Source organism: Dasypus novemcinctus, chromosome 4 (assembly GCF_030445035.2).
Source record: "Dasypus novemcinctus isolate mDasNov1 chromosome 4, mDasNov1.1.hap2, whole genome shotgun sequence".
Classification (NCBI taxonomy): Eukaryota; Metazoa; Chordata; class Mammalia; order Cingulata; family Dasypodidae; genus Dasypus; species Dasypus novemcinctus.
The window spans coordinates 74,509,861-74,536,021 of record NC_080676.1 but is presented as its reverse complement, the minus strand read 5'-3'; the positions used below and the strand labels follow the sequence as shown (position 1 = coordinate 74,536,021).

Sequence of the window (26,161 nt, the reverse complement as noted above, 5' to 3'; positions counted from 1 at the left end):
ATGATCCATGTGCACTCAAGAATAATGCGAATTCTCTTGTTGCTGGGTAAAGTGTTCTCTATATGTCTGTTAGGTCTAGGTGGTTTAAAGTGTCATTTGAGTCTTTATATTTCCTATTGCACATCTGTCTAGATGTTCTACTCATTATTTAAAGTAGTGTATTAAAGTTTCCTACTATTAATGTAGAACTATCAGTTTTTCCCTCTCTCAGCTTTTGCTTCATATATTTTGGGGCTCTGCTATTAGGTTCAAATACATTTATCATTGTTACATCTTCTGCTGAATGTACCCCTTTATCAATATATAATGACTGACACTTTGTCCCTTGTAACTGCTTTTCACTTAAAGTTTATTTTATTTGTTAAGTATAGCTACACCAGCTCGCTTTTGGTTACTACTTGCATTTTTCAACCTATTTAGGTCTTTGAATTTAAGGTGAGTCTCTTCTACACACTATATAGTTGTATATATATATTTTCCCCATTCTGCTAACCTCTGCCTTTTGATTGGAGAGTTTAATCCACTTACTTTTAAAGTATTTTCTCATAATGCAGGACTTTCTTCTGTCATTTTGCTATTTATTTAGTCTTTGTAAGTCTTGTATCTTTTTTGTACATCGATTCTTTCATTAATGCCAACTTTCATATTTATTTCTTTTATCATACTACATTGAGTCCCTTCTCATTTCTATCTGGATGTATTTTCCATATATTTTCCTTGTGTTTACCATATGAGTTAAAGTTTAACATCTTACATATATAACAATCATATTTGATTTGATATCAACTTGACTTCGATAGCAAACATATACACTGTTCCTATAGCAGCGTTCTCCCCTTTTTTAAAACTTGTAATAAATTAAATCTTTGTACATTGTGTGTCCAAAACCATAGATTTATCATGAATTTTTATACATTTGCATTTTAGTACCTGTAGGAAATAAGTAGAGTTACATACCAAAAAAGACAATACATTTGTATCTATAGTTACACAAATGGTTTCCACTACTGGAGGTCATTATTTCTTTTTGCCACTTTGAACCACTGTCTAGTGTCCTTTCCTTTCTGTCTAAAGAACTCCCTTTAGTAACTTGTAGGGCAGGTTCAGTGGTAATGTACTCCCTAGGTTTGATTTTATCTGGGAATGTCTTAATCTTGTCCTCATTTTTGAAAGGAAGTCTTGCAGGATATAAAATTCTTGGTTGGCAATTGTTTTCTTTGAGCATTTTAAGTATTTCCACTCACTATCTTCATGCTTCCATGGTTTCTGATAAGTAATCGGCCCCTAATCTAATTCTGACTCCCTTGTAAATAATACATTTCTTTTTTCTTGCAGCTTTCAGAACTCTCTCCTTGTCCTTTGTATTCAACAGTTGGATCAGTATGAGACAGTATGATATTGGGGCATATTTTTCTTTGCGTTTATCCTGTTTTGAGTTCTTTGGGATTCTTGACAGAGCATATTCACATCTTTTGCTAATTTTGGTAAGTTTTCTGTCATTATACTCTTTTAATATTCTTTCTGCTCCTTTCTTTCTTCTCCTTCTGGGACATTTATAATGTGTATAGTGGTATGCCTGATTGTGTCCCAGGGATCTCTTGAACTATTTTTGCTTTTTATAAACCTTTTCTTTTTCTGCCCCTCAGCCTGCGTCAGGGTGGTTTTATTTATATGTGTAGCGTGCAGGCATTTGGGCTCTTTTATCCATACAGGATTCTCATATATTCTTGGTTCTAGTTATGAAGAATTTATATGTTTACACTATCAAGAATACCCTTCTTGGGAGCGGATGTGGCTCAAGCAACTGGGTGCCCGACTCCAACATGGGAGGTTCCAGGTTTGGTTCCCAGTGCCTCCTAAAGAAGACGAGCAGACAATGAGCAGATGGACAATGGAGGCATCTCGGGGGGTGCGGTGGGGGGAATAAAAATAAAGAAAGAATATTCTTAATTTTAAAAGTTACGTAATTCTGATATTGTGTGCATTTATCAACCAAAGAAATATGGATAACCTGTTATTCTAACAAATTAATTAAATTTGAATCTGTACCCCATAACTTATATTAAAATAAATTCCACAGAAATGTAGAAGACGCAAGAAAGTTTTATTTGTTCTTTTTTAAAAAGTAATCCAGAGTGGGGAAGGCCTTATTAAGACAAATAAAAAAATTAGTGGTCATTTCTTTAAAAAGATGAAAAACTAATCATTTTTATGTAGTTGAATTTAACAAAGAGTATCTGTGCACATAAAAAGTCACAAGAAAAGTCAAAAGACATGACAACTGGAAAATGTTTTACAATTCATTTCACAAAGGTCTAATTTTCCTAAAATATACAAAACTCCTACATATCAATAAGGAAGATGATTGTCAGCTCAAGAGAGAAAAAGGACAAAAAAAGTACAGACAGCTCTGGAATAGGGAAACAAATGGCTCTTAATCATAGGAAAAGATGTTTGGTTCTATTCATAACTAGAGAAATTTAAATTATACCTACAGTGAGAAACTATTTTTCATCATCGGACTGGTAAAGATAAAAGTTTGCTAACACACTGTTTGGGAAAGGGTGTGAGGAAACAAGCACTAGTACTTTACTCTTGGGAGTTAAACATCCTCTATATTGGACAATTTGGCAATATCTATCAAAACTACAAAGTAATTATCCTTAGACCCAATAATTCTACTTCTAGAATTTTACTTTACATATATATTTAGTGAAATAAAATGTACAAGAGTATTTATTGCAGTACTGAATGCAAAAGACTGGAAACAATTATCATGAAAATGGTAAAATAATTTAAGATATGTCTGCTCAAGAGGAATTGAATCAAGAGGACTTACAATGGAACATTAGAAGGGCATTTTTCTTATAAAAGAACCAAATAATACCTTCGAAAATGTCACATCAAAATAACACATGCACACAAATTCAGAAAAGAAAATAGTTCAAAATAACAAAAAGATACAAGGAATGGACACAAATATTCTATTTACACTAAAATTATCCCAAAACTGGAAAACCTAACTTGCAAAAATCTTCAGAAATTGCTGGCGGCGGACTTGGCCCAGCGGTTAGGGCGTCTGTTTATCACATGGGAGGTCTGCGGTTCAAACCCCAGGCCTCCTTGACTCCGGGCCTCCTTGACTCGTGTGGAGCTGGCCCATGCACAGTGCTGATGCATACAAGGAGTGCCATGCCACGCAGGGGTGTCCCCCATGTAGGGGAACCCCACGTGCAAGGACTGCGCCCCGTAAGGAGAGCCGTCCAGCGCAAAAGAAAGTGCAGCCTGCCCAGGAATGGCACCGCCCACACGGAGAGCTGACACAACAAGATGACGCAACGAAAAGAAACACAGATTCCTGTGTCACTGACAAAAACAGAAGTGGACAAAGAACACGCAGCAAAATAGACACAGAGAACAGACAACCAGGGTGGGGGGGAAGGGGAAATAAATAAAACTTAAAAAAAAAAATTGCTTAGAAAGAAAGAAAAAGAGAAATTACTATTCCTATGTTATTTCTAATGGAATCTTCTTAAGCATTCTTTCAAGAAATGAAAGCTAAAAGTCCCTAACCCTCTGCTTCAATCATAGTAATTTCACTTTTATCTACTTAATATATTGGACTTCTTCAGAACTGTTATTTAAAGAAAGGATTCCAAGGCTTAAAACAAAAGTTGGGAGCAGATGTGGCTCTAGTGATTGAGTGCCTGCCTCCCATGTAGGAGGTTCGGGTTTGGCTCTCCGTTCCTCCTGAAAAAACAAACAAACAAAACAAACAAGAAAACCAACCCAGGGAAGCCGATGTGGCTCAGTGGTTAGGTGCCCGCTTCCCACATCCAAGATGCCAGGTTCTAATCACTATTAAAGGATGTAAAAAGTAATCGTCTACTTTCCAAACTCATAAGCTTTCAAGCATTACTGCTTTCTGGCAAAACACTAATCAAAATTAATCACTGATTATTTTTAAAGTTTGTATAATGCTTACCTGAAAACTCGCCCGTAATTACCATGTACTTTATATACACCATAGAGTCGATCTGCTACTCTCTAAAATAAATATTTAACAGAAATTACTAATAGGTAAAACTTACATACAGTTAACTTTAGAAAATCCATCCTCATTAAAAAATACATGCATTATAAAAATACATGCTACCTTTAATATAGTAAAGGTAGAAAATATGGAAGAGAAAAATTTTAATTTCCCAAAGTGACATGTCTCATCATATTTAGGTTAACTTCTTTCATACTTCTTTCTATGCCTAGGTTTTCATTCTTGCTTTTACATTTCCTGTAAGCAAAGCGGTAACATTTTTTACCATCAGGTTAATAGTACCTTTGCTAAATACCACTTTAAAAAGAAAAACAGTTGCAAAAAATGCCACCAAGTTGTGTATAAAATAACCACTTTCCTATTATTAGTTACTCCTAATTTTCAGTATTGTAAATAATGTTGTAATAAGCACCTTTGAGCTTAAGACAGTTTCCAAATTTCAAATTGTTTCCTTATAATAAAGTCCCCAAAGTGGAATTTTAGGACGATGAAAGGCCTTGAAATTTTATCTCATTAATCCACAGTCCTTCTCAGTACCCACTTCCTGACTGATAATATACACGGGTACCTTTTCTTTCCCTAGAAAGTAGTTTACAATTTATTTTAAAAGTCCAGTTGAATGGTTGAAAAGGAGATTGAAACAATACGATATATGCAGAAGGATTTTTTCCCCTTATTCTATTTTTTAAAAATATTTTTATTATGGAAATCTTCAAACACAGCAAGTAAAGAACAGGAGGCTATACCTCCATTTCCCATCACCCAGTTTCAATAATTATTGAAATATGGCCAATTTTATGTCATTTAAAGCTGCCCCCACTCTCTACCCTCATCAATGGATTACTGTAAAGAAAATCCCAGGCAATGTATTTCAGTTCAGGAGGATTTCAAGCAGCGTAAGACAAGATCCTAGACCTGCTGTACTAGTCTCTTTAAAAGCCTTTAGCACAAGCAGGTTCTAAGGTTTTCTTCAGGTTACCCCAAAGGACAAAGTGGATTGTACAACATTTTCCAGATACATTAATTTAATTTACCCTGATGCATTTTTCTCCATATCTATTATGTCAAACTGTATGGCTAAGTGCACTTATTATTCCTTGATTTCTTGTTTTGTCATGACAGACCATGACACCAAGTAAGTTTACTTAGTGGAATTAAAGAGCACAAATGATGGCCTAACATACATAAACTCTTTCCCAGACTTAAAAAAAAAAAAAAAAAGAATAAGGGTATTATAGGTAAATCTAACATTTCATTCTTATTTAATTACATTCCAACACTGCAATGGTAAGCTTTTGACACGATGTCAAAACATCCATGCTATTAGAAACCATGGAGAAAATAATAGGCTAAAATGCTTTGACTTGCTTATACCAGAAAATATTTGACATTTTAAATAAAACGCAGTTTAGATGATGAACACACTAAATTTGAATGTAAAAATCAGTTATTCACCATTAAGTTTCACTCACTACTTAAAAGCATAATAATTAAACGAGAAGTACTCCCTTACAGATGTGTTGAAAAACTTTGGGGACTACTTACAGCTCTGACTCGAAGAAGATGTGAAATGACAGACTGTAGTTCATCACTGTAGTGTTTCAGTTCAGTAAATCGCCTAAAACAGGAAACAAAGAAAAAATAGCTTTTCTCATAAAAATAAGTAGTCAAAAACTGAAAAACAAAACAAACATTCCTGAGAATGAAACTTATTTCATTTAACCATATGCTGGGCCTTGAATGTTCATATATCAATACAAATTCAAAAAACCTAAAATAAAGCAATCATTCTTTCTTCTGATATTCTGAAAGGCAAGAAAAGACGTTTGTTATTCTTCATTTACACTGAGGACTGAGATAGAGATAAAATTTGTTGGTATGAAAAATTACATTGAAAACAAAATGGGGAGGGGGGCTATGGTGCTAAAGAAAAATCTTATGTTGCTACCATAAACTCATGGTCTCTGACCACAATTTTAATGCTGTCCAGTAATCTTTGTTTCCCTAATTGATGGTTTGCCATTCTCCATAAGGATCTCAAACTTCTGACACCACCCCCTGTTACCCTCCAAACAACCTAGCTTCCTTCTTCACAGATCGGATTGGAAGCCATCTGATTGGAAACATTCCACCTCCACCTCCTCCTACTAAACCTACAAACTTTCCCACACCCACATATATCATCTCTTCCTTCCCTCTAGACATTCTTTGCATCCAAGGCTCTAGATTCTAGCACAGCTGTATTCATATTCCTATTTTCTAACTTCCTCTATCATCAGCATATCAGTGAACTTCAGATCTTTCCCAGATTATATACACACACACACACACACACATTCCCTTGACAATACATTTCCCAATTGTTACCAGCCTCTCAATAACTACCCCTTCATTGCCACACTTTCACAAGACATAATCTCCCTGGCAATAATCACTGCTTCCCCTCCCATTCACTCCTCAGCCCACTGCAATCTAGCTCTGCCTCCAGGACAAGAGTAGAGAAATATTCCTTACAAAGTCACCAACTATTTTCATTTTTCTAAAATTCAGTGATAGATTTCAGTCCTTATTTTACTTGTTCCTCCCAACACTAATGCTGACCTCACCCTTCTTCTCAAAATATTTTGTTCCCTTGACATGGTGTTATTTTCTCATGGTTTTCCCTTTTATTGACCGGTCACTCCTCTAGTCTCCTTTGCTGCAGTAGTCACTTCCTTTACCATCTCTTACACCTTCAACTCGAGGGTGCACTTGGAGAAGTGTGTTAAAAAATGAAGAATCCTGGGTCTCTCAGTAGGATCAGGTATAAGTAACCACCATGACTGTACAGAGGCCCTTGGGGGACCCAGGAATCTGAATTTATAACAAACTCACCTATAGGATTCAGATGTTGGTAATACCCAGATGACCTTTTTGGAAAGCAGCCTTTAGTGTTGGTATATTCTTCAGTCCTAGCTAGGTCCTCAACCATCGTCTACTCAATCTACATACTCTATGTGATTTGTCATTCACAAAGCTTCACAATTATGATCTACTGCTGCTGAATTACAAATTTCTACCCCAAACCCAAACCTCTGTCCTAAGCTACAGATCTATAAATCTAACTGACTAGCAGATATTTGTACTTGCTTACATAGGAACAACTCATCTTTCCTTCCCCCTCCCCCATTCCCCAAATCTCACTCTCCCATGTTTTCTAGCACCTTAAAGAATGAGATCTATGTGTCATCTCTATTTTCTTTTCCTCTCCTTTATCCCATACATTAATCACCCAGATTTTTTACTCTACCTCCTAAATATTGCCCCCATCCATTTTCCTCTAGCCCCTCTGCAATACCCTAGAGATTAAGATTAGTGTTATCATTTCTCACCTGCAGTTACTGTAATAGCCTCCTAACTAGTCTCTCAGTCTACTCCCATACCACTCTAATCTACTTTCTACTCTGCTAGGATCATCTTACTTAAGTTCAAATCTAATTACGTTACTCTCCTTCTTTAAAACCGTTTTCTCACTGCTGCTGTTATTCACTGATCCTGAGGTAAAGTAAAAACTCTTGAATATGATTTATCACACTCTTCACAATTGCATTCTTTCTTCTACTCCTTTATCCTGCACATATTTTGCTGTAAAACTGAACTACTAACACCTCCCCAAAAAGCCAGGTTCTCACTTGCTTCCAGGCCTTTGCAAAGATCTTTTTCATTTCCTGTTAATTTCCCCTTACCTTTTCATCTAACTAGTCTCTTCTCCTTTGGATATCAACTCAGATATCTCTTCCTAACATACCACACTAACTAATATACACACACAGACAGAAAAAAAGTACATCTCCTAAGTGTTTCCACAGAACCCTATATAGTTTTCCAATTGTAGTGCATACTCTAGTGTACTGTAATTTCATTTTACTTGTCTGTCTGTCCCTGTCCACCTCCCACCCAGATTATAAATTTTATGGGAGAAGGACCTTCTACCTTTTCCACCTCAGGACCTGAAATAAAACAAGGACTCAATAACTATATATTTAATAATGACTGAATTACTCTACATAAAAGGAGAGGAACATAAAGTTGTTATAACTCGTTATTAAATAAGTTCATTTTAGAAAATGTCCATTTCCCCAAAACGCAGAAGGGTCACAAGGAAAAACTGGTACGAAAGATGGAAACTGCCCTTGGCCAAAGACAGTGCTACTTTATCTTTTATCATCATCCAAAGACAGGATGTATGCGTTAACTATGGTTCCTCTATAATTTGCCAACCTCCTATTTAGAGGTAATATATAAAGAGGCAGCTGGCAAAAGTGATGGTATCAAATCATTAGATAAGATACTTAACCTCTATCATTCCTCTCAAAGTGGGGTGTTTCAGCGAAGAAAAAAATTAAGGGATAAAATGGCTGGCAGGACTGGCTTGCTATTAAGGGAAGTGCAAACACATACATGTTCTGATCTCCCTCATGAAATCCTAGACGGAAAGGAAAAATGTACTATTCAGTTTTACTTGCATTTATAGGCTAAAACACTGAAGGAATATAAACCTAAAAACTAATGAAGTATCACCCTTTGGGGAAAGGAAGGGAGAATGCAAAGATGAGAGTGTGACATTATATTGTACATCTTCCTAGGCATCTCTATCTTTATATCTATATATCTGTATCCATATCTATATAGATTTGGTTAACCATGAGAATGTAGTTATTACCTAGTCAAAAACAATTAAAGATTTTAACAAAATTAAATTTTAAAAAGAAAATGTATTATCTCAGATAACTATGAACTATTTTCTTTATGTAAAGCCTATTAGAATTTAACTGGTATACAAAAATATATAGGGGCTGATAGGCGAAAATGTAAATCATAATGTAAAACATAAGATAACTAAAAATTTAGAAAATTGTATAGTCTAAAATATAAACCACAATGTAAACCCAAGTCTAACCTTGTTTGAAAACTATTGTCTCAATATCTGTACACAGTTTCAATAAATATAATATGAATATGTAAAAAGATTATTGCTGTGGAAGGGAACAGGGTTTTATGTTGGATATGTGGGAGTACTGTATATTGTATATATGAATTACTGTGATCTAAAACTTTTGTGAAGATAAGCTTAATAATTAGGAAAAAAGAAAAGAAAAAGATAGGACGTAGACACTGAGGAAAAGACAGATGTAGTTGCCTTGCCATTTGCGTACAGGGCAACACTTATTGCAGTGATGGAAGGCAAAATATAAAAAACAGAGCTTTTGCATTTTTAAATTTTTTGATACCCCAATTTATTTTTACCTTAATTTTTCTAAATTAATAGGTATTCTATATCTAACCTTTAAACTCATCACTATATTCCATTTTACTATTAATGAAACCTGGCAATATATTGGGCTTCACTTTTCAGGAAATTTTGGATCACAGAGAGGTTCAACAACGGCAGGGGAGGAATACTGGTGTGGGATGTTATTGACAGGGGACACATGGTTAGCAGGGAGTTCTCCAGGGCATATATCCAGGGTACATAAAAATGTTTGGATATTTTCATAGTGTTATAATTAAAATCAACTACTGAGGGAGTGCTGAGTTCCTAGCCAGGGGAGCTCTATCACAATCCCTAAAGGAACAGCAACAATCCCCCAAGTGCAATGGCAAAGACCAAAAATGAAGGAAGGTCCAACAATGAGCCCTTGATACTAATGACTATGCTTGTGAGCCTGTGCACCTCAAATAAGAACAAGGTCTAGAGCTGCAGGGTGCCTAAGAGTTACCTCCTGAGAGCCTCCATATTGCTCAAATATAGCCAGTCTCGAAGCCAAACTCAGCATGTAAATGTGTTGCCTTCCCCCAGCATGGGACACGACTCCCGGGGATGAGCCTCCCTGGCACCGAGGGATTACTACCAAGTACCAGCTGATGATGTAACTAGAAAATGACCTTGAATAAAAGGGTCAACTCTGACCAGCAGAATATCTCAATCTACATATAATACCAGAGTTAAAAAAGCTTTTTGACCTGAAAAAAAGGGGGAAATGGAAAGGACAAATGAGTTTATATGGCTATGAGTCTCCAAAAAGAGCTGGGAGGTTATCAGAGGGGTTGCCCTTATGCACACCTGAGCAGAGTCCCAGAGACAAAGTAGATACAACTCTGGGTATTGGTTCTTCTGAGGCTACAGAGACCAACAGGTTCTATGGTCATGGCAGATGGAGTTCAGTGCCATCTCAGTTGGCCCTACTTTGGAGTTTGTGTTTCTGTGTGATGGAGCTGGACTCAGATGTAATCTTTGTCCACAAGTCTCTCCTGTTACTTTAACCAGAACTGTAGTTGGTGCTGGGGTTTAATGTATACCCAGGGGACCTGAATCTCTGGACTGACCATGTGATAGCCAGGCCCTGAGCCTCAACAGACTTGCAACTCCTACACTCTGGCTTATTGGACTTACCCCACTCAGCTAACATGGAGGTGAAGAAGGTCAACCACCACACCAGGGAGCCAAGAGTGCCTACAACTGAAAGCAGAATTGCATTCAGCATCCATGTGGAATCTAAGTCCCCTCTTGATATAGATGTGGAGTGGACACAACCATTCTGAGGTCCACAGGATGAAGGAATAGAATATGGATTAGAGTGGACTTACTGATATTCTATTCATGAACTATTGTGATTAGTAATCAAAGAAAATGTGGCATTGGTGCGGAGAAAGTGGCCATGGTGGCTGCTGGGGGTAGGGAGTGGGAGGAAGAGATGAGATGTGGGGGTGTTTTCAGGACTTGGAGTTGTCCTGGGTGGTGCTGCAGGGACAGTTACCAGACACTGTATGTCCTCCCCTGGCCCACTGGGTGGACTGTGGGCGAGTGTGGGCGATGATGTGGACCACTGACCATGAAGTGCAGTGGTGCTTAGAGATGTATTCACCAAGTGTAATGAATGTCTCATGATGATGGAGGAGATTGTTGTTATGGGGGAAGGAGTGGGGTGAGGGGGAAGGTGGGTATATGCGGACCTCATATTTTTTGAATGTAACATTTAAAAAATAAAGACAAAAAAAAGATAATAAAAAACATCCAAAAAAAAAAAAAAAAGAGTTGAGTAAGATAGTCTACTATAATGGATTCAAAGAATAATATGTACACAGTAAGATCCCATGTGTATAGACATGTGTATGTACACAAATTTGCATAAAATATATTTTACATCATGCTTTAAATGTATAGAAAATGCCTGAAAATATACACATAGAACTATTAGCATTTGTTACCTTTGTGTGGAGGGATTTGTGATGCTGGTGGGTTAGCAGATAGGAATGCATGGAGCTTCTTTTTCTTTTTACATTCCTGCTTTGTTTACTTTTTTGTGTAATGCATTGCTATAACAATTTTAAAAACTAATAAATACAAAAAGAACAGTCAAAAAAAAATGAATTTAGCTGGTATAATTTTCTCTTCATAAATGAATATCTGAATTTGAATATTGAGAGGCAAATAAGTTTATTAAACATGATCCTTGATAAGAGCTTCTTGTGCCAGGGTCCAAGAGGCAAAAATTCTACAAGGTTAAGTCTTCTAGGGCTTCTAGAGACTTGATCATATCTAAGGAGCTTTCTTATCAGCTTCCCAACTCTAGAGCTGGCATGACTATAAAATTCTGAGTTGTCATATTTGATTATGAGAAAATTTCTAAAAATATAAACAGTAAGATTCAGAACATTTATATTAGGTGGACCAGAGGTTTCTGAAGATGCAAGAAGGTCCCAACAGCTTTGGTAATAAAACATTTAAGGTATACTATGCTTTCTCTATATGATTAACAGAGTGGTACAATCTCTCGAGGAGATAGGGACAACTTCCCCAGGTGATCACAACATCAAGAAATCGGGGTTACAGCCCTGTCCCTGACGTGATCCCCTCAGATACTTAGTTGCCTTCTGACTGCCAGGTGAGGATTGGGTATCCAATAAATCCTATCTTTTGCTTCCAAAAAAAAAAAGAAAGAAAGAAATCAGGGTTGAAAGACTATTCAGCACCTAGCTGACAGGGATGAACCTTGCATCTTTGGGAAAATCATAAATAAATAGTTATTGGGGAAAACAGAAGGCTTAAAGGTGAAGATGAACTAATTCACCAAGTTTTAGAGGATGTGTATTTAGAGATAAAAGAATGTATTTTGTGAAAACAAGAGTCTAAGTTCTTTATCCAAGTGAAAATCTAACAATGGCTGCATATTAAAATGAGGACTCCTACTCTAAATAATCAGGTATTCTTAAAGACAGATTAAAGACTAATACATATAATAAAAGTCAGAATGCTTTTAGTTTCACTTGAAAGCAAGGAATTAAACGCAGTTCAGACTAGAGAGATGTTGATAAGATAAAAACAAAAACAAAACCTTCTCTCCCTAAAAAACTAAGTATCTAAGATCTCTGGCTATATGGCAAAAATCAAGATATAAATGCAGATTCTGAGGATACTATAATTTGAGGTTCTCCTAGACCTAATATATCCTATGGCCTCAACCAACCTTATTAGATACTCTCCTCAAAACACTTCAATTACTACTGATGACTCTTTGTGCTCCTCTTTATTCTTCATACTCTACCATTACTTACTTGGTAGCCAAATCCCCTTCTAAACTTGGACAAGTACCTCTCCTAATTAAATCTCATCTATTTTCAAGATGCATCCTGAAATTAACCTCCATCAAGCCTTTTTATGAATATGGCTCTCCCATCTCAAAGCTCAGTAGCACAAGCTGGGGTATAGCTGTTTTCTATTTCATACAGCTTTCGTATTTTCATAAGGCTTTAGTTTTCTCTATTCAAATACACTCACAGGGTCTCAAGCCATACAAATTCTCTTATACTTCTTTGCAACTTGCACAACCAACTATTACCTAGGATAAAATCCTGAAACAAAATGAACCTAATGAATTCCAGTACTAGGAGTGACTGTTAGAATAAATACATCAGTCTACTCTCTACCCTTCTCTTCTTTCAGTTTCTTCTCCTACAGTTTCTGTCTCCCTGACTACCTGTGGGAGTTCTTAATAGGGTACTTTGAGCTCTTTGAAGAAAACTCACTATAAATTTCTTCTCCTTAACTGTACTTCCTGACCTAAATTCAGCATAGGAAGGTGATATAACTTGATAGCTGGAAAATTCAAGGAATAACTTGAGCATATCATAACTGATTATTTCACTGTATAGCCTGAATTTCTTTTAAAAGAGGAAAAATATGATTTTATACATGATTTAACTTGGTAACTGAAGTCACAGCAGATAAAATGTCTCCTGGGTATGGTAACCCAGAACATGAGCATTTATTTATTCTTGTTTATTTCTACAAGAAACAGATTTTAATGATGTAAATATGTTTACTTATATAATCTGATTGGTTTAGATTATTTGCAACAATATGAAGAGCTCAATGGATTAAGATGAACCTTAGACATACCTCTTTAAAGAAAAACATAAAATTAATGAAATGCAAAAAGCATTTACAAAGCACCTAAGGCCACACAAACGTAGTGGACTCAAAGTCCTCAACCTCAATGCCCTCAACAGTCTAGTTTGGGGGATGCTAAACAGGCATGAAACAAGTATTTTAAAATCATTTTGGTATTATCTCTCTGGAATTTAAACCAAAAATATTTCTGCCTTTCTAGATTTTAGGAAAGGTTAGAATATAGTAATATGAAAGTGTTTTAGTAATGATGTGAACAATAAGTAAGCTACTGGGCTACATCTAGAATACAGATTTTGTAGGTTAAGAATCTCTTATAACAATGACTGATATATATACTATTATCTAGAATATAAGACAAATTTATTACATACTACTTATGCACTCTAACAAGAACATAAAGGCAAAAAGGTCTGTGTTGGGAATATCACATTAGTATGGACATTAAATAAAATTTAGCAATTTAGAAAACCTCGTTAGGTCAGAAAAGGGAAGAAAAAACAGTCAACTGACAAAATACTAAAATAGGTTCTGAAATTCTAATCTACATCTTCCCCTACCAATATATGGCATCCAAAATCGTAAACAGACTATTAGGTTTTCTGAAGCTATTTTTCTGAGGGTGACTTGTAATTTTAGTTCTTAATCTAGAGAACACCTCTTATCTGATACCATGCATGTCATTGTGACACTTAGAACCTCAATCACAATTTCTAATCACCAAAACTTTAAAACAATTCAATTATATTTTATGTTCAAAATTTACATTAAAAATCATAGAAATTGTTGTTAATATGTAAAAAGTCAGGTGAGATATATCAGAAAATGCCAACCTGGCCTTTGTCTAGCAAACATTTGTATTACAAAGAAAATAATGCTAAGACTTGACCAGAGAAATTCTAAGACTTCATAATCTTCGTACCCCAAAATAGAAAAGTCTCATCTACCTAAGTTCAATTCTGACCCAAAAACTCTTTTAGTTGGTAAGGGTACATATAATGAAAAGCCTGAGTTATCCACGAAACTTAGAGAATGAGCAAAACCAAAACCTAAGAAATACCTTTGTCTCATCCTAAGGCAAGTCATTCCTGAGTATACTAGCCTCCTTTAATATAGAAATACTCTAACAAACACCAAACTGACATTAATGAAGTCAAGTATTTTCACATAAATACATCTCTAGGAAATTATTATGCTAGTATGTATTTATCTAATCAAGTTTACTGGAATACAAAGTGGACCACTTAATTAAAATATACATAATATATAATTTTCCTGATTTTCATATATTTTGTTTGACAAGCAACATCATGTAATGAAAACTATTTTATATGAAATTAAAGTTACTCTTCTCATTTTTCTAATACCGCCAACAGCATTTAATAAATTCTTCTAGAAAAAAGCAATGGTTTACTTTTCTATAATGTCCATTAGTTACTAATAATCTTAAACCTAAATAAACTGCCCAAATGTCAAGATTAATTTTAGACTTTTAAAAGTATCTTACTAAATGTGAATTACTATTTAAAATATTTAGCAAATGAAGTGCACACATTCAGAAATGAAAAATTAAATAGACTGAGAGGCATCATTCAAACCAACATTTTAACTGTTATTAAAGTAAAACCTTACTTGTCTGGGTTTTTCACTCTGAATGTTGCATTAAGCGCTTTTAACCTGGAGTCTGCCTGGAAAAAATAATTTGTTAACTTAATACAATTACATTTCATTGTGTAAAAATCAAACAAGTTTTACTTTCTCTTTAGAATTAAGATGCTCAATACAGTTTTTTTCATATCATTTTGTGTCAAAGACATTAAACATATCTTAAAAAACAGATTCGTTTATTTTTGAAAACACTAAAAAACATGCTATAAATTAAACTGATAAATGCATTAAAAGCTACCAATATGAAACAACTGTAAACACCAATACACTAAGGTAGATCACTCTGCATTATTGTAATTCAGAATATGTCAAGGGAAGAGAGCAGTTTACCTTTTTTCTAAGCCACAGAAAAGTAATGACTATGTATATAACCTAAATAAAATTAGAGCTTTGTAGCCTATGCAATACTTACAGTAGTTCCCAAATGGAATCCAAACCAAACATGCAATATGTTTTATTGTTTTCATAATCAGTATTTTAGGAACAAAAGCATGGAAATATATGTACTAAAGTAATACTTTACTCAAGTAAAATAAGCTAAATGGCATCAAATTATTTTCTAGGAAATGGTTCTTAAAGGAGGCACATAAGGACAGACACTAAATAATAATTTCATTGTACAAAATCTATAATTAACATGTTCAAATCCTATCCTCACTTCTCATAAAAATGAATCGTTTCTCTGAACAAGACACAGAATCTATAGGGTTCTAAAAAGCTAGCTTAATAAGGAACCAATTTCAAAATGTGATTTGATTTTGAAAATCTTTATCAGCTTGAAAATTTCACATTATTCCAAATTTCAATCCACAATACAAATACTCTCAATTAATAAAACAAACAAATGAAAACAAAAATATTACTAGGGCTTTCCATATTAGTTGGCTAAGGAAATAAAACTGAACGCAACAAATAAGCTATTCCACAAACTCAGTCTTCTATAACTCCAGATGTAAGAGAGATTCAAATAGCTATCAATGCTTAATTTGTCACTATTTCATGGCATCATCTTATTTCTAATATTAATATTTCACCAATTCTTGGCATTTCCTACATCTCAAAGGACAAAGGAACTAATATATGTGAAAGGGCTTAAGGATGAAAGTACCCAGAGACTTAAGGCATAAACTATACCCTTATGTTCTTTTTTTAAAAAATATATTTATTTTTATTTATTTTATATTCTCCCCTCCCTGCCCTGCTGTTTTTGCTGTCTATATCCTCACTGTGTGATCTTCTGTATCTATTTCTCTTTTTGTCTTGTCTTCTCATCTTTCTCCTCTAGGATTCATTGGGATTTGATCCTGGGACCTCTGATGTGGAGAGAGGTTCCCTGTCAGCTGTGCCACCTTTTTTCCTGGTTTCTGCTGTGCCTTGACTCTTCTCTTAGTCTCTCTTTTGTTGGGTCATCATGTGCTACATGACTCACTTGCACAGGCACTGGCCCGCCATGCAGGCGTGAACTCACACAGGCACTCACGCGGGCACTTGGCTCGCTGCGTGGGCACTTAGCTCACCGTGCAGGCACTCATGCAGGCACATGGCTCACCACATGGGCACTTGTCTCACCACGCGGGCACTGGCTCACTGCACAGGCATGCTTTCTCTTCTTCTTTTTCACCAGGAGGCCCCAGGGATTGAATCTGGGTCCTCACATATGGTAGGCGGAAGCCCTATCACCAGCCACATCCACTTCCCTTTATGTTCTTTAAGAAAGTTAAAATCACTCAACCCTAAAAGATTTCATAAATATTAATGACCTTATGGTCACATGAGAATGTTTATTTAAACAAGGATGAAATTACATAAAAGCCAGAAATAAAGAACCAAAATTTTCATGTATATCTTTTTGTAAACCTAATATACTAACTTACTTTTTACTTTTAACATCAATTTACCAATTTAGAAGTCATATACAATACAATACATCACCATCAAAACCTTTATTTACCAAATGTTCTGTCAGGTCAAGGCTATCGCCATACCAAACTCAACATGCTCTCTCAACTCGGCTTGTTCATCCTTTTAAGATTCCATAGAAAAAGAAGTTGCCGAAAATGTGAAACTTCTCCCCAAAACTGGATCTCTAAAAAACTATCTGGACAGTAACAGTTTACCACCTATCTTATCAAACTCCCCAAAACATCTAAAGAAGCCCATTTAGCCATTATTGTTTCAAACCATCTGTGGAGGCTTGGAGCTATGTACCCGACCACACCCCACCAAAAAAAACACAACATGTTCTTAAACTTAATCCATTCCCATGGGTGTTAAAACTTGTTTTTAGGACCTTTTGATGAGGTTACTTCAATTCAGATGAGGGCCAAATGAATGAATATGGGTCTTCCTATTTACTGGAGTTCTTAATAAGCAGAATGAGAGAAAGTCACAGAAAGAAGCTGAAGTCAATGGAACTGGAAGAGAGAGAAGCCAGGAGAGGCCACCCATGTGTGCAGCCACATGACAGAAAAGCCAAGGACCCAAGAATCGAGGCAGCCAGTCCTAGAACTTCACAATCTTCTGGGAAAAAGCATTGCCTCATGATGCTTTAATCTTAAGACTTCTCCCAGGCTCAAAATAATAAGCCAATAAATTCCCATTGTTTAAGCCAATCTATTACATAGTCTTTGATTTAGCAGCCAGGAAACAAAAACAATCCTATTTGATTTCCTTTGAAACAGCACTATCTAAACTCATCCTATTTGTTTACTTGTTTCTTGCCTGTCTCCTTCCACTAGAACCTTACTACCATAAAGAGAATACAGTGTGTAGGTCACAAAAAAAGTCTCAAACTCAGGGAAGCAGGTGTAGCTCAGTGGTTTGAGTGCCTGCTTCCCATGTATGAGGTCCCAGGTTTGATCCCTGGTACTTCCTAAAAAAACAACAACAACAAAAAAACAAAGAAAGTATATTCTCAGACCACAATGGAATAAAGCTAGATATCAATAAGACAAGGAAAATTTGAAAATTCAAAAATAAGTAAAAATGAAACAATATACTATTAAATAAACAATAGGTCAAAGAAATCACAAGGGAAATTTAAAACTATCTTGAGACTAATGAAAATGAAAACACAACATACCAAAATCTCTGGGATGCAGCAAAGGCAGGACTGAAAAGGTAAGTGGAGAGTTCTCAATGCTTATATTCAAAAAAAGAAAAGATTTCAAATCAGAGAACTAACCTTACAACTGGAAGATTTAGAAAAAGAAGAGCAAACTAAACCCAAAACAAGCAGAAGAAGGAAATAAAAAAGATTAGAGTGAAGATAAATCAAATAGAGAATATTTTTTAAAAATAGAATCAACAAAGTCAAAAGTTGGTATTTTGAAAAGAGTAATAAAATTAGCAAACCTGTAGGTAGCCTGACAAAAAGAGAGAGGACTCAAATGACTAAAATCAGAAATGAAAGGGGGACATAGCTACTGACCTCACAGAAATAAAAAGGATTATAGAAGAACACCGTGAACAACTGTACACCAACAAACCAGATTACTTAGATAAAATGGACAAATTCCTTGAAACACACAAGCTACCAATACTGACCGTAGAAGAAATAAAAATCTCAACAGACAAATAACAAGTAAAGAGATTGAATCAGTAATCAACATTTCCCAACAAAGAAAAGCCCAGGAAGATGGAATCACTGGTGAATTTTACCAAACATTCCTAAAAGAATTAATACCAATCCTGCTCAAAGTCTTCAAAAAAAACTGAAGAGAAATAAACACTTCCTAACTCAATCTATGAAGCTGACATCACTCTAATACCAAAACCGGCTAAAGATACCATAAGAAAAGAAAATTATAGACCAATATCCCTTATTACATAAAATATAGATGTAAAAATCCTCAACAAAGTACTAGCAAACCAAAATCAATAGTACATTAAAAGAATTATACACCATGATCAAGTGGGATTTATTCCAGATATGCAAGGGTGGTTCAACATAAGAAAATCAATTTATGTAATAAACTACATTAATAGAAAAAAGGGAAAAAACCTACATGATCATCTCAATTGGTGTGGAAAAGGCATTTGACAAAATCTAGTATCCTTTTTGATAAAAACACTTAGAAAACTAGGAATAAAGGGAAACTTCCTTAACATGATAAAGGACATATATGAAAAACCCACAGCTAACATATTCAATGGTGAAAGACTGAAAGCTTCCCTCTAAGATCAGGAACAAGACAAGGATGCCCACTGTCACCACTGTTATTCAACACTGTGCTAGAAGTTCTAGCTAGAGCAATTAGACAAGAAAAAAATAAAAGGCATCCAAATAGGAAAAGAGGAAGTAAAACTCTATTCGCAGATGACATGATCCTATATTAGAAAATTCTGAAATGTGTATGACAGGCTACTTGAGCTAATAAATGAGTTCAGCAAAGAGGCAGAAAGAGCTGGAAGAAGACAAGGATGTCCACTGTTACCAATGTTATTCAACAGTGTACTAGAAGTTCTAGCTAGAGTAACAAGGTAAAAGACATAAAAAGGCATCCAAATTGGAAAGGAAGACATGATCCTACATACAGAAAATCTCAAAAATTCCACAACAAAGCTACCAGAATAAATGAATTCAGCAAAGTTATAGGGTACAAGATCAATATGCAAAAACTAGTAGTGTTTCTAAATACTAGTAGTGAGCAACCTGAAGAAGAATTAAGAGAAAAAAATTTCACTTAAAACAGACACTAAAAGAATCAAATATCTAGGAATAAATCTAACCAAGGAAGTAAAGAACTTGTACACAGAAAACTACAAGACATTGCTAAAAGAAATCAAAGACAACCTAAATAAATGGAAAGACACTCCATATTCATGGACTGAAGACTAAATATTGTTAAGAAGCCAATTCTGGGAAGCGGATTTGGTTCAACTGATAGCGCGTTCACCTATCATATGGGAGGCCCAGGGTTCAAACCTGGGGCCTCCTGACCCATGTGGTGAGCTGGCCCATGCGCAGTGCTGACGCACACAAAGAGTCCCATGCCACGCAGGGGTGTCCCCAGGATAGGGGAGCCCCATGCGCAAGGAGTGCTCCCCTCAAGAAGAGCCACCCCCATGCGAAGAAAGCACAGCCTGCCCAGGGAGTGGCACTGCACACACAGAGAGATGACACAGCAAAATGATGCAACAAAAAGAGACACAGATTTCCAGTGCTGCTGACAAGAATGCAAGTGGTCAGAGAAAACACACACAGCGAATGGATACAGAGAGCAGACAACGGGGGAAGAGAACTTGAAGAAAAAAAAAACTTAAAAAAAAAAAAGTCAATTTTACCCAAAGTGATTTACAGAGTCAACACAATCCCTATATAAATTCCAATAGTTTTCTTTGCAGAAATAGAAAAGCCATTCATCAAACTCATGGAAAGGCAGGGACCCTGAACAGCCAAACCTATCTTGATATAGAAGAAAGAGATGGGAAGACTCACACCTCCCAATTTCGAAACTACAAAAAAAATTATAGTAGTCAAAATTGGCACAAGGAAAGACATATAAGCCAATGCAACAAACTAAACTGAGAGTTTGGAAATAGATGCACACATCTATGGCTAATTGATTTTCAACAAGGATGACAAGTCCACTCAATGGGAAAATAGTCTCTTTGTTTTTTCAACAAATAGTACTAGAAAAACTGCATATCCACATGCAAAAGAGTAAGAGTGGCCCCTGCCTCACACTATATACAAAAATTAACTCAAAATGGATCACCACATAAATATAAATATAAGAACTATAACTATAGAAATCTTGGAAGAACATAGAGGAATATCTTCAAGATCTTGCATTAGGCAATGGATTATTAGACTTTACACCAAAAGCATGAGTAATAGATAAACTAGACTAATTTAACATCTTCAACCACTAAAATGCAAGCTCCTTAAGAAGAGACATTGTTTCTAGCTCATTCACTGCTCTCTCCATAGCAACCAGAAATGTTCCTGACCCTCTGTAAGCACCCAACATAAGGAATCTCTAAGTTGGCTCTTTTGGAGTTCCTATATTCACATTTGCAAAGATGCTAAGTGCCCAGATTGGCAGTCCCTGCTCCAAGCAACAGAGAGGGTTCCAGATCTTTAAAGTCAGTCTAAATTCAATTAAGTTTTGGGTAGGTGAAATCACACACTTACTTTCATGACTACATTAACTACTGAAACAACATTTCTTTATCCTAAATCGGCTAGCTTATTAGTTCATTACTCTAGGGACAAGCCCTTCGTTCTTCTTTGACAGAATTAAGTAAAATAAGTATTTATGTACACATTCAAGGAAAAAAAAGGTACAATATATGACATCAATGAAAAGTTAGTTGCTCATGCTTATGTTAAATACAGCACAAATAGAGAAAATAAATTTTTATAATTGTCTTCCTGGGTGTAATTATTTGATTCTAAAAAGATTTAAGGATGAAAATTAACTAGTAGCCTAAAACTATAGATTAAACACATCTGAAAACAGGAAAATTAAAGTGACATTAAATTTTTTCCCCTATCTGGAATCTTTTATATATTATAGATATACAATAAATATATGTGTATATGTGTATAGTTTATTATTACTAGAGAAGTTGTAGGCTTAATGAAAAGTCACGCAGAAAGTACAAAGTTCCTGTATACCCCTTGTAGTAGCTTGTTTATATACCCCCAGAAACTATGTTAATCTTAATACATCCCTGTATGTATGAACCCATTGGTAAATAGGACCTTTTGCTGAAGTCACTTCAGTTAAGGTGTCCCAATTGAATCAGGTGTGTTTTAGTACTATTTCTAGAGGCCTTGGAAGGCAAAAGAGAAAGAAGCCACCAGAAGCAGCCAGAAGCAGAGGTCAATGAAATCCAGAAGAGAAAGAAGATACCACCATGTGTACTGCCATGTGACAGAAAAGCCAAAGACCCCAAAAATTGCCAGTTAAAAGATACCCACCCAGGAGAAAGGAAGCCCCTGAAACTGTGATCCAATAAATTCCTGTTAAGCCAACCCATTGTACGGTATTTGTTTGGATAGTTAGACGACTAAAACACACATACCCTCACACACACAACTTTCCTACTATTAAAACTTTGAATTAGTGGGGTGCCTTCTCACAGATGAAAAAACAAAGTTTTTACAATTACACTATTAACAATAGTCCATATTCTACATTAGGATTCACCACGTTGTACAGTCCTAAGGTTTTTTACATTTTTATTTTTATTTTTATTCTGGTAACATATATAAAACCTAAAATTTCCCATTTTAACCACTTTCAAATATACAATTCAGTGGTGTTAATTACATTCCTAATAATGTGCCTCCATTTTAAATTAAGAGAATGACAGATCTAAGAGCCAACATCAAATATCCTTATAAAATATAAACATTTGGTATGACTGAGAATCTCATTTTCATGGAAATATAGCTCATAACAACACTTCCTTTAGCAAACAGCTTAACATACACTAATTACATAAGGGAAAAGAGAGGTAATATGGGATGGTAATAAAGAGCTTTAGGTTAGACAGACCTAGACCTGAATTCAGCCTTCACAACTACTTTTTTTTTTAAACAGGAAAAAAAATTTTTTTAATTAAAGTTAATAGATCACAAGGAATGTTACATTAAAAAACATGAAAAAACAAAACACATAAGAGGTTCCCATATAACCCACTCCCCACCACATCGTTTTTGTAAATTGTATTTTTTTTGAAGACATATACTTCACACAAAAAAAGTTAATTAAAATATATGAGGTTCCTGTATCCCCCCCACCACCCCACCCCACTCCTCCAACACCAACAACCTCCCCCATCATTGTGGCACACTCAACTCATCGCACTCAGTGAACACATTTTGGGGCACTGCTGCACTACACAGATAATAATTTACCCTGCAGTTCACGCTCTCCTCCAGTACATTCAGTCAGCCTCTGTGACTTCTAAGTTTGTGACCTTGGTAAGTTGCTTTCTAGAGTTGTACATCTACAAAATGGGAATAATATTGACTAATCTCAAAGGTATTCAGGCAATACTAAGCATTAGATGAGATAATATACATTAAAAAACAATGTAATTAATAGTACAGCGTTTAGCAGTCAGTAAGCATATGAAAAGAATAAATGATGATGGTGATGATGGTGACTATGTTATTCCAATAAGAAACTGCAATGGGTTTTGTTTTGTTTTTTAACATATTTTTCACAATCTTTCTAAAAACATTCTTCGCTATCACTTCAGAGCAACCAGGCATTCTGATTCCCAAAGGAATCTGTATTTCTAACAAACAGTCCTGATTACTGAGATGTACATAGCACCCTGCCCATACTTTATTGAGTACACAGCAGGAGCAGAGGTGGCTCAGGCGGATGGGTGCCTGCTTCCCACATGGAAGGTCCCAGGTTTGGTTCCTGGTGCTTCTAAAGAAAAACAGAAACAAACAACAAGCAAAACAAACATAAAAATGAACCCAAGTCAGGGTCGAGGTTGAGTGACCCACATACAAGGTCCTGGTATCTCAGGGAAAAAAAAAAAAAAAAAAAAAGAGAGTACATAGTAAGCATAATTCAAACTCTTCTTGAGGTCTCAAAGTAACCACAATGAACAATTGATAGTAAGCCCATCTGTAATGCTGTGAAGCCCTAGAAACTTGACAGCTGTGGGGATCTTGGCTCCAGGCTCCCCATACCCAGTGTCAGGCTCTCTTCACAGTTATCTCCTCCTTTGCTATCAGCTCAGCTGTCCATTTTCACCACTGTCACAGTGTGCCTGCGTCCAGTGGTACTTACTTTTAGAGGTTTAAATTTTTCTGTTTTTAATATTACAGGTTTGTTTGAATGATATCTACGATAAAATTAAGTGGGTCATATCTGGAGGACCAAAGTCTTCCTGAGTAGTAGTAAGCCTTGTTACTACATCCACTTGAACGTCTTAGAAGTCACTTTTGCTTAAATTCCAGCTTTCAACTGTGATGAAGTTAGTTATGATTGCCAAGTACATGACCTCCAGATAAGTGAGATGTGATTATATGTATGTCACAAACATATTTACGTATGTCAGGCTGTCCAAAAAGGTCTCATTTCTTTGATGCAAGTAAGGACTTAACACAAGAAACAGCTACAACAAAATAAAGAATGCAGCATGACATCCAGGTTCCCCAAATCTCTCCAATATTTTATTTCTGGTCTACTTCATTAAAAGTCTGTCTCTTCAAATTATTAATACTATATATTAAGTAGTACCATTCAAAGACTTCATAAAAGTATAATACAAGTTTTTACCATAAAGTTATCCAAATATGAAACACCATATCTAAATACTTAAATAACACATTGCCACAAGATTCAAAGCTCTCTGTAAACAGAATATTCTCTATGGATGGAGAAACTCAATGTTTTCTCAAGATCACAAAAGTTACCACCAAAAACTGGATTCAAAGACAAACCATAATTAGGGACTGGCGGCAGACTTGGCCCAGTGGTTAGGTCGTCCGTCTAACACATGGGAGGTCCGCGATTCAAACTCCAGGCCTCCTTGACCCATGTGGAGCTGGCCTATGCGCAGTGCTGATGCGCGCAAGGAGTGCCGTGCCGTGCCGTGCCCTGCCGTGCCACACAGAGGTATCCCCCGGGTAGGGGAGCCCCACGTGCATCCCGTAAGGAGAGCCACCCAGCGTGAAAGATAGTGCAGCCTGCCCAGGAATGGTGCCACACACACGGAGAACTGATACAACAAGATGACGCAACAAAAAGAAACACAGATTCCCGTGCCGCTGACAACAACAGAAGCGGACAAAGAAGACACGGCAAATAGACACAGAGAACAGACAACCAGGGTGGGGGGGGGGAAGGGAAGATAAATTAATTAATTTTAAAAAATAATTAGGGACTAAACTAATTAATCATTAAATCAATAATTAAACATTTTATTTTCTATTATATAAAGAAAACTTTTAAAAAAATAGATTGTTTTAGTTTTATCTTTTTTCTTATTATTAGCTCCTAACATATCTGAGAATATTTTTCAGAAAGTCTTATCAAAGCAATATAAATCTACTTTTTAAAGATTTATTTTTTATTTATTTCTCTCCCCTTCCTCCCACCCTAGTTGTCTGCTCTCTGTGTCCATTTGCTGTGTGTTCTTCTGTGACTGTTTCTATCCTTATCAGTGGCACAAGGAATCTGTGTTTCTTTTTGTTGTGTCATCTTGTTGTGTCAGCTCTCCGTATGTGTGGCACCATTCTTGGGCAGGCTGCACTTTCTTTCGCACTGGGCAGCTCTCCTTACAGGGCACACTCCTTGCACGTGGGGCTCCCCTACGCAGGGGACACCCCTGCGTGGCAGGGCACTCCTTGCGCGCATCAGCACTGCACACGGGCCAGCTCCACACGGGTCAAGGAGGCCCGGGGTTTGAACCACGGACCTTCCATGCAGTAAGCGGATGCCCTATCCAATGGGCCAAGTCCACTTCCTCAATCTACTTTTAAAGTTTTGAGTTTAAAGTAAAATTCCAGCATTGCCTAAAATATATAAAGTGATGCTTTACAGCCATGAAAATTCTAATTTTTTCATGTGTATCTGCCAACAAAATATTTATAACATATCATTTTATGAAAGAATTAAATACTTAAGTTTTCTTTGCAGGAAAACATTTTCTAGTTTTTTTAATGCTGAATTTCAAATAGTTATATACCAATGCATAAATCTCTAAGGGGTGTTTTTTGTGTTTTTTTTATGTGTGTGTATTATTTATTATTTATATCACTCCCGGTTCCAAAAAGGATGTAAGGAGTCAGGATGGCTGGAGGACCAGCTCAGTGGGAAAGCTAAGGAGTTTACATTCGTTTAGACACTAAGCTTTAAGAAGAGTCTATTGGGGGAAACGGACTTTGGCCCAGTGGTTAGGGCGTCCGTCTACCATATGGGAGGTCCGCGGTTCAAACCCCGGGCCTCCTTGACCCGTATGGAGCTGGCCATGCACAGTGCTGATGCACGCAAGGAGTGCCGTGCCAC

At 36.1% G+C, this 26,161-nt stretch overlaps 1 protein-coding gene across 1 annotated transcript in view; it reads right to left on the bottom strand.

Moving 5' to 3' along the window:
- The window catches only part of SNX4 (sorting nexin 4), a 94,754-nt gene that overhangs the window by 26,926 nt on the left and 41,667 nt on the right, over nucleotides 1–26,161 (bottom strand). The window contains exons 6-8 of the mRNA XM_004465821.4: nucleotides 15,135–15,190; nucleotides 5,600–5,672; nucleotides 3,986–4,047 (exon numbers count right to left, since the gene is read on the bottom strand). Of these exons, the coding sequence (XP_004465878.1) occupies nucleotides 3,986–4,047; nucleotides 5,600–5,672; nucleotides 15,135–15,190 (191 nt within the window). The remainder of the gene's footprint in view (nucleotides 1–3,985; nucleotides 4,048–5,599; nucleotides 5,673–15,134; nucleotides 15,191–26,161) is intronic.